This window comes from Telopea speciosissima, unplaced genomic scaffold, assembly GCF_018873765.1.
Source record: "Telopea speciosissima isolate NSW1024214 ecotype Mountain lineage unplaced genomic scaffold, Tspe_v1 Tspe_v1.0012, whole genome shotgun sequence".
NCBI classification, from domain to species: Eukaryota; Viridiplantae; Streptophyta; class Magnoliopsida; order Proteales; family Proteaceae; genus Telopea; species Telopea speciosissima.
The window spans coordinates 663,911-672,838 of record NW_025317348.1 but is presented as its reverse complement, the minus strand read 5'-3'; the positions used below and the strand labels follow the sequence as shown (position 1 = coordinate 672,838).

The window sequence follows — 8,928 nt, the reverse complement described above, 5'->3', positions numbered from 1 at the left end:
GCATGATTCATTAAAGAAATTCAAAGGAAGATGAGGGAGAGAGATCCACACCGGTGCCAATGCAGATTCAGTTGCTGGATTAAACCAAGGCGTCCAACGAAAGAAACGAGCCCATTAATGACCCAGATCTCCTTCGTCCAAGCCTTTATAAAATCTTCCTTGGAGGAAAATCTGATCATAACGTGCCTAGGGTCCATCAACCCCACTTGCACTGCTGTTGTGATCATCCATTTTTCTCTAAGATGGGCCTTAATCGGAAGGACGACTTGAATAAAATTTTGCGATCAGGCAATACTGTAGAGGGTGGTCGTAGATCAGCTCGACCATCCCTTGATCCTAACCCCCCTATTGACGTAAAGGGCGACAGCTAGCTCGACCAGCCGGACAACAAGTAAAGGGGCGTAGGTAATGGAACAGATAGTGCCGGCACCGGTAGGGCTTGCTCCACCTCTATCGAATCGATTGGATCCTCCCGATTCTCCTCATCATTTTCGTCACGGACCTTGCTCTTTCATAGCGATTCAATCTTGGCTATGACACGAGGCAAAAAAAAAATGTATTTTTCGTGTTCCAATCTCATTATGTCCCATGTCCTTCTCCAAGGAGTATAGAAATGAGGAGGTGCATTGCCGATAGCAAGGGCACTAAACTTACAATTTGGAATAACCGAACGGGGCAGCAAAAGGACTGACGAGGTGGCTCTCGTCGAGCTTGTTGATCCGGAATTTAACTTACCCTAATAAAAAAGGCTTTCCAAACCACAACAAGGTAGCCCAAAGTCAGAACGATGCACATCAGAACATAGAGTCCGATCACCAGCAGAGTGATGACTTTCAGGAAGGCTACGAAACCGATTCCTGCGTTGCACAATTGTTCAGGGTCACCGGTACCACCCGTCTTGCACGACCAACGAATAGCATATTCTCAGATTTCCCGTAGAATAATATACACTGGTGAAGTCGTAGGCGACCGATTCATTCGAGTGGCGTAGCAGCAGCTAGTCCAGCCTTTGAAGCCTCAATCCCTCGCTAAATTGGGACGGGATATGATAGAACCTTCTTTAGGATGAAACCTCCCGTCTTCAGAGATATGTAGTACGCTCGAAATCCCGAAATGCCTTCCTCTTCTCCAGCAGCGGCGGAGTTGCTTATGAAAACCTTGAAATCCTGATATGATAGATCTGTTGCGGACGGACCCGCCCTTGAGAGATGTTTTCGTGAAGGACGACAACCACGGGGAAGAAGAGCTCCATGAAAGAACTCCTGGTTTCTCGGTTGTGATCGTAGACCACCCTCCCCCGATATTTTTCTATTCCTTTTCGTTCCTGTTTAACCAACCATCGGGCTTTGAGCTATCCCGTATCGTAGAGAGAAGAGAGGCATTCACATTCGGGAGCTCACAGAGCTTTCTCTCCTAGTGTAGCGGCGAAGGGAACAAGTTGCCGGAACTTCAACAGCGAGTTCGTCCATTGCTCGGGTAGGACGATAACAGATTGAACGAGAACCTAGACGAGAGATAGATGCCTGTTGCCCTCTGTCGTGAGCTACCCATGGAGACGGCCGACATGCTGCGATCAAATGACTAAGACTAGGTTAGGTACGCAGCTTTTTCTCTTTTCCTGAACCCCTGACTGCTGCCCTGATCTTAGCAAATCCGAGAGCGATCAGCGAGAAGAAAGAGCCACATGCGGAACACTTGATTATTTAAGCTCAAACACCCCGTTGGAACGAGGGCAGTCTTCCAGCTCTAGTTCACACCGGAGGGAACCCTAAAGATGAAAGCACCCAAACATCGATTGGGGAGGGGGGGTAGCAGTGGTGGTAGTTCCCCAGAGCCCCACTGCCCCCCCGACCACCGATCGGGGGAAAGCGTCACGTGAACAACAAGGTGAGAAAGAGAGGCGACCCAACATAACTAACAAAACTGCTTGTTGAGGTAGCTACCTACCCTTGAGTCGAGAGGAATAAGAGGATCCAGCCAGTAAGGGAAATTCCATTGAATTCAACACTGTCTCAATGTGAAGCAGCACCCTTCCTTTTTTTTTCGTCTGAATATTCAGGAGCTAAGACCATTCCAATGCCCCTTTTCGCCATGCATAAACTGAACCGGATAAGCAAGCACGAAAATTAAAGCTTCTATAAAGACGGATACGCCCAATACATCGAAACTCATTGCCCATGGATAAAGACCGTTTCGACATCAAAAACAACAAAAACTAAAGCAGTAATAGCGGATTCGGAATTGTAACCAAGCATCCCCATTGGTTCTATACCCGATTCATAACTAGAGCATGCAGCCGATAATGGAGACAGATATATAGAAAGTGTGCAGTGATGGATCTTTATAGGTAGCCAGTCTTTACAACACTCGGCCCAAGCGAGAACCAAGCAAGTCCATAAGCGAAGAAGAAAGTCCTGAGCGCTAGCTGATCGTAGACCACCGTTGCTTGTTCGCGGAAGGACTTGCTTCTTTCTGGCGCGCGTCAGCGCTTATGGAGCAATCAAACTACTGCGCGTTAGCGCCGCGCTAGCAGCAATCAAACTACTGCGCGTGCTAACGCGCCCCATGCAACCAAGCAACGGCTGAGCTAGCTGATCGTAGAGCACCGTTGCCTTGACTCTGTTAGGGGCGAAGTAGTTTGATTGCTGGATGCGCTACCGCGCTTTACTTACTCTAAAGGGCGCGCTAGCCGTTGCTTGGTTCTGGCGCGCTAGCGCTCAGGACTTTCTTCTTCGCTGAGGGAGTGGATTCTTTGCTCCCATGCCTTTCTTGGTCGGACCAACCCAACCGGCGATTTCCGACAAGTCTTTCTGAATTTTTAGAGCATGAAGCGGAACTACAGGGATGAAATAAAAAGTGTTTCTTACGATTACGCCCAACAGCCCACTTGAGCAATTTGCCATTCTCCCATTGATTCCTATGAATATAGGAAACTTGTATTTATCATTCACAAATCCATCTTTGTCTATGCTGCTAACTCTCAGTTTGGTCCTACTTCTGGTTCATTTTGTTACTAAAAACGGAGGGGGAAACTCAGTACCAAATGCTTGGCAATCCTTGGTAGAGCTTATTCATGATTTCGTGCCGAACCCGGTAAACGAACAAATAGGTGGTCTTTCCGGAAATGTTAAACAAAAGTTTTCCCCTCGCATCTCGGTCACTTTTACTTTTTCGTTATTTCGTAATCCCCAGGGTATGATACCTTATAGCTTCACAGTTACAAGTCATTTTCTCATTACTTTGGGTCTCTCATTTCCGATTTTTATTGGCATTACTATTGTGGGATTTCAAAGAAATGGGCTTCATTTTTTAAGCTTCTCATTACCCGCAGGAGTCCCACTGCCGTTAGCACCTTTTTTAGTACTCCTTGAGCTAATCCCTCATTGTTTTCGCGCATTAAGCTCAGGAATACGTTTATTTGCTAATATGATGGCCGGTCATAGTTCAGTAAAGATTTTAAGTGGGTCCGCTTGGACTATGCTATGTATGAATGATATTTTATATTTCATAGGAGATCCTGGTCCTTTATTTATAGTTCTTGCATTAACCGGTCCGGAATTAGGTGTAGCTATATCACAAGCTCATGTTTCTACGATCTCAATCTGTATTTACTTGAATGATGCTACAAATCTCCATCAAAGTGGTTAAAAATTTATAATTGAACAAAAGCGAGGGTGGTCGTAGATCAGGTGAGCTTACCGAGTTTACGAGGTGAAGGAGCGAGCGGAGGGAGCCACTTTCCCCCTTTTCGAAAAAAAAAGATTCCTAAATGGTCAAAGTCTATCTTGTCTTTACCACGAGTAATTTTCCTTGGCTAACAAACATTGTCGTTTTGCCCAGCAAGATACGGCCAAAAAGCCGTATCGCGCTAGGCGCTCACGTTTTTTGGCTTCTTCAATTGTGTTTCTCCCTCATAGAGGAAATAAGTAAGGTGGTATACCATAATTATCCGCTTATTGGAACTCCTTCTAATGACCTATGCATTCTGTTATCATTTCCAGTTGGACGATCCGTTAATCCGGAAGAAACTCACTGTTTCCATTTTGATTTTAGGGCAGTCGCTCTGCCTTGGAGCAGATGAAGCCTTCCTTCTTTCTTATCGGTCCGCTTTGGCTCCTGATCTTGAGCTCGCTGTTCTTGGCCTTAGGCTTGGCTTCTTCTTGGAGTCCTTGCCTTTTCGAGACTTTAGGCCCTTGCCCTTGGCCTGGTCTCGACTCCCCCTGGCTAAGTACTTTCAATGACGCAGGCTAGCTGCCTGTGCCGCCCCCCCCCTATCTAGTAAGTAAAGGGACATTTTGGCGCTGGTTGGAGCCCCTTCATGAAATCGAAGAGCCGGTCCTCTTCCGTCATATCCAAAATGTCCAGGGAGAACTACGAAAGATGGCCTTCACATACTCGCGTATGGGGCCTGTTTGCTTCAGGCTCATCAACATGGCGGACCACAACCGGGCAGGAACCCTCAATTCTGCCTGAAACTCGTCCCCCAAATTGATCTAATTGCACTTCACGCTCCGCGTTCTTTACGTCTTTTGGTCCGCCACCAGAACTTGGCTGAACCATCAAGATACATGGCAGCCGTATTCACCGACGCCTCCTCGGACGTTGTCCGACAAGCCGCTCCATATCCCATTGTTCTCTAACGCCTTAGCATCTCGGGTGCCAACGAATGCCTTTGGTTTCGCTTGATTCGAACCATCTCCGTCGAGCCACTGCTTACGGCCTTCTTTAGTATGGTGACCTCGTCCGTCAGGCCACCCATTTGGGCTCGAAACACTTCCACGACCCCCTGTCCTTGGCCTTCCATCATGGTCCGCCTGACCAGCCTATCTTTCTCCAGAGAAGCCGCTCGAAATCTGTCCCTTCAGTTGTGTAACAAGGCGATCCACACGATCACGAGTCCGCTCCCGTCGAGCCTCTTCGACGGCACTAGCCTACGGGTTCTTCCCACTAGCCATGGCTTGGCCTAACCTTTGGCTCTGATACCACTTGTCAGCCGTAGGGAAACGCAATGAAGGTGTTACTCTGGCTGTTTCCCTCCTCTTTCTCTTATTCCCTTGTGACTCTTCCCATTGGTATTGATTGAAAGAGTCCGCATGAATAAGGAACTCCATTGGATGACACAGGATACACGGCAGGGCAGAAAGAAGGCTCCTCAATCTAATCAAAAAGACATCCGAAGATCTCCCAAAAAGGAATCGAAACAGAAGGGCGCTATCTTAAGGGTCCTCCCGCGAAAGCTCAATAAAGAAGCAGACCAATTAGCAAAAGAGGCCAGGCCGCCTCAGGCGGACCCTGAGAAGGTTTTGGTCGAAGCTAGAAGACGGCTGGACGAACTGAAAGACAAGATGAGAGTCATTAAGTGGGCTGTTGAGGGCGCAGGTGTCATTGTGATGCCTTGCCCTTTTTCGCTCCTGCAATCAAACTAAAGCGCTAACGAGCAATCAAACAAAGGAAAGCCTTTTTTGATATAAAATCGCTCACCCGGTGATCGTAGACCACCCTTGCTCCAGTCAATCTTTCGCCTTTATTGATATGATATAAAACAAACAAGCTTACTAACCGCGCAACGGATTTCTTGCTGGGCGTAAGTAAAATTTCGAAAGGTTTCTTGCTTGACTTTGAGAAATAAGTAGAAATAAGCGCTTATCTTTTATATTAGTAAAGGCGCGTTAGCGCAGCCAGCAAGCACTTGGGCGGAGTAAAGCTGATCGTAGAGCACCGTTGCGCTAACGCGCGCGCATCCATTTTGAAGCATGCTGCTAGCGCGCGCTGTAGTTTTTCAGCTTGCTCGCCCAGTGATCATTCTTTCTATAAGCGACGTAGCGATCCAAGAAATGCGAGCCATCCGGCTTTTTTATAGTTCCACAGCTCCTGCAACTCTACATTTGGAATAGTTCCTGCTGTGTGCCTATGCTGGTTCTTTCTTTTGCCAGGGAGAGCCCTAGGACGCTTGATAATATAGGCCGATGCCCTGTCAACTCCAGGGTCTGCGAGTAGGTCTGCTTCCAGGTCGGTGAATAGGTCCGCTCAATCTCTTTCTGTCCAATCTCCGGTGGTCACAATCCCCTAACCTGATCTCCCAGCACAATATCCATTCGTAGAAGTCCGAAAGCTCGAAAAAAAAAGAAATTGACAGCGCAGATGAAAGTCTTTCCGCGCTTGGTCCGGTAACTTCATGGCTGATGGGCGGGTACCATTCAAAGGACTAGAGTTAGGGCAGTTGATAAGGTGACAGTGGCTGGCTGTCGAGCGTGCCCCTTAAATAGCGCCCTCTTAGTAAGCAGCTTGCAGCGCTTCCCACTATGATTGATTGATGTCTTTCCTTCTTCAGTTTGCTTTCTCTCCGGGGTGCTTTCCAATGGTGATTGGTTAGAAAAGAAATCGGCAAACCCTTGCCTCGCCACAAACATCGAACCGGAAACGGTGAAAGAACTTCCCTTGCGCTTGACCTCCGCCCTGGATCGCCGGATAGCCTCTCTCATTTATGTAACTTGACCCCCAAAAATGTCCCAGAACATGAACTGCCATAATCTACTAGTGATCCCGTAACTGCTGTTGATACTTGTGAGTCAGCCAGCCTTCAAAGGAAAGAGGTACAGAACGCACTGGAACTCGAAAACTTGCCTTTTCCGTCGGCAATAGGACCACTCAATGCAACATTCAAAGAGAGGAAAGAACCGGTCTCTTTCTAAATACACTTAGGTCTGCTCCCCAAGAGGAAGGCTCTGAAAGAGAGTTCGACCTTTCCATTTGCCATTTGTTGCGCCATAAGTGAGTCAATGGGTCAATAGCCCTAGCCCTTCTGCGGGTCGTCTATCGTATCTCGTCCTTGGTCCAACTCCTTCCCTTTACTCTCTCTCTATAAAAAAAGCCCTTTCCCCGTTTTTAAATAAAAAGGTAAGCTTGTTGGGCTGGCCCTCGAACTGATGAACTGGCTCGCCTCTGTTAGTGACTAATCCTTCCGGTCAAACGCACAAGCGGGAACCTCCACTTTTCATCAAGAATTTTCGACATAATGGATAAAAAAATTTTATTTTTTCTAAAGTCAACTTTTCCTCGGCCAGCTTCCAAGTCTCAGCGGGAGACGGGGACGACTGATGGATCTACAAGATAGGACCCAACGAACAGAGCGAATGATGCGAGCGAGAAGGCAGAGCTAACTCCAGTGACGTGACAAAGCCAACCAAGACAAAGACAAACGTTCAAGACATAGTCAATTGTATTATTTCGAGGATCTTGCTTTCGAACCGTAGAAGAGCTTGTGAGCAAGGCGCTGTAAGCGATAGACAGAGCTGGCCATGGAAGAGAAAGACTTAATCATTGCGACTTCCAGGTTTAGTACCTGGAGACTGTTGCTTGTCATAATCCCACATTGATATTTGTGGACAGGATTCAGTAAAGAAGGTCAGAACTCCAATGACCGAGCGGGGAAAGACTGAAGTCTTGCAGATCCTCTTCTTAGGATCTGCAAGACTTCAGTCTACAACAGCTCAAGTTCCGATTGTGTACTTTCCCTAGTTGGCTCGCGACTGTATTATAAAGACGGCAAACCAGATTAGAGTTGTACTGATCAGAAAAGGGTAAAGTCAAACCTGGAGGTGGCTGCCGTAGTGAAGAAAGGTCTCGATGAGAGCCTAGTTGATATAAAGGCCCATGCCTTGCTGCAGCAATGGCAACAAGGAGACGAACCGTGGTAATCTTAGCAACAGGGCTGAACGTCTCCTCATAATCAAGCCCATATTGTTGAGTGAACCTCTTTGCCACTAAGCGAGCACCGGACCCCTCCTGTAAACCCCTTTTTAAAAGCCTTCTTTCTTTTTATGAGCAAGTCTTAGAGATGGGCCCGCCCAACACTTTCTTCTTTTTCATTATCCATCCATCCGAATGTGTGTGTGTTTTTTTAAATCCAATGTTTACAAATGAGAATGAAAATAGTCAAAGACGCTCTTAGTCACAGAGCCTTAGACCCGATCCGCTGTAACTAACAGCGCTATTTCTGGAACACGGAACTCCGCCCCCAGGCGGTCCTAATTCGATAAAAATTGGCTTACTTGAAATACTCCGTGCTCTGATCATGAAGGCATTTTCCTAAATAAATTCCAACATCTAAAAAGATGATATTGACTCAAAAAAGCAAGAACTTTGATTCATCATCTAGTTCTAGGTTCAGAGAGAAACTACTTTCCCTATTGAAAAACCACTACAAGCCACTCATTTTTGGCTCGGAGTGGCAAATTGCATTGAGTTCTACACACTAAAAAAAATCTACTTTTGGTTGATTGGAAGAGAGAAAACCTAATTGGGACCTTGATTGGAGAGTCACCCAAGACATCCAATCCAACTCCACCCGGGCCAATATAGAATAAACCATGACCATCTATCTTTTTTTCTTTATATAAAAAAAATATATAGGGCTTTCACCGCCTCCCCTAATACAGTACAACACGAATTTTGGGAGGTTTCTTTTCTTTATAATCAGAGGAGAAGTATCGGACTACCTACCTGGCCTGGTAGTGTGCCTTCTGGTTTCGGTGAGGAGTGAGGCGGAAGGAACAGATGATCTTGAAACAAGCTTCTTCTTCATTCAACAAAGCATCAGTAACTGATTGCAGACCAATCAGGCATTTTAGAAAAGGGAAGGGAAGAGGATCCGATCGAGTAGGCATGTGGAAGACAAAAACGGAAAGAAAGACAGGAGAAAAGGTTGCTGTTGCCAATGCCTACTCCTCGACCATTTTAGATCGGAAATCACCTATTCAATCAGTTGGGAGTCCCGCCATGCAACCTCCATACCCCATGGAAGAATCGAATCAAGACCGAAAGAGGGACGCTGTCATTGAATCCATTCCATCGCACTATTCTGGAATTCACTACATAGAAGGAAGGTACTCAACCAGAGAGAAAGGTAGAACCAAAGGAAGGCTTCTT

The 8,928-nt window shown here is 46.7% G+C and overlaps 1 protein-coding gene across 1 annotated transcript; it reads left to right on the top strand.

Moving 5' to 3' along the window:
* Positions 1-782: 782 nt before the first annotated feature.
* On the top strand, positions 783-3,677 carry LOC122647066 (ATP synthase subunit a). The gene has a single exon (XM_043840583.1). The coding sequence runs from the start codon at positions 2,920-2,922 to the stop codon at positions 3,646-3,648; it is 729 nt and encodes a 242-aa protein (XP_043696518.1). The 5' UTR covers positions 783-2,919; the 3' UTR covers positions 3,649-3,677.
* Positions 3,678-8,928: the final 5,251 nt, after the last annotated feature.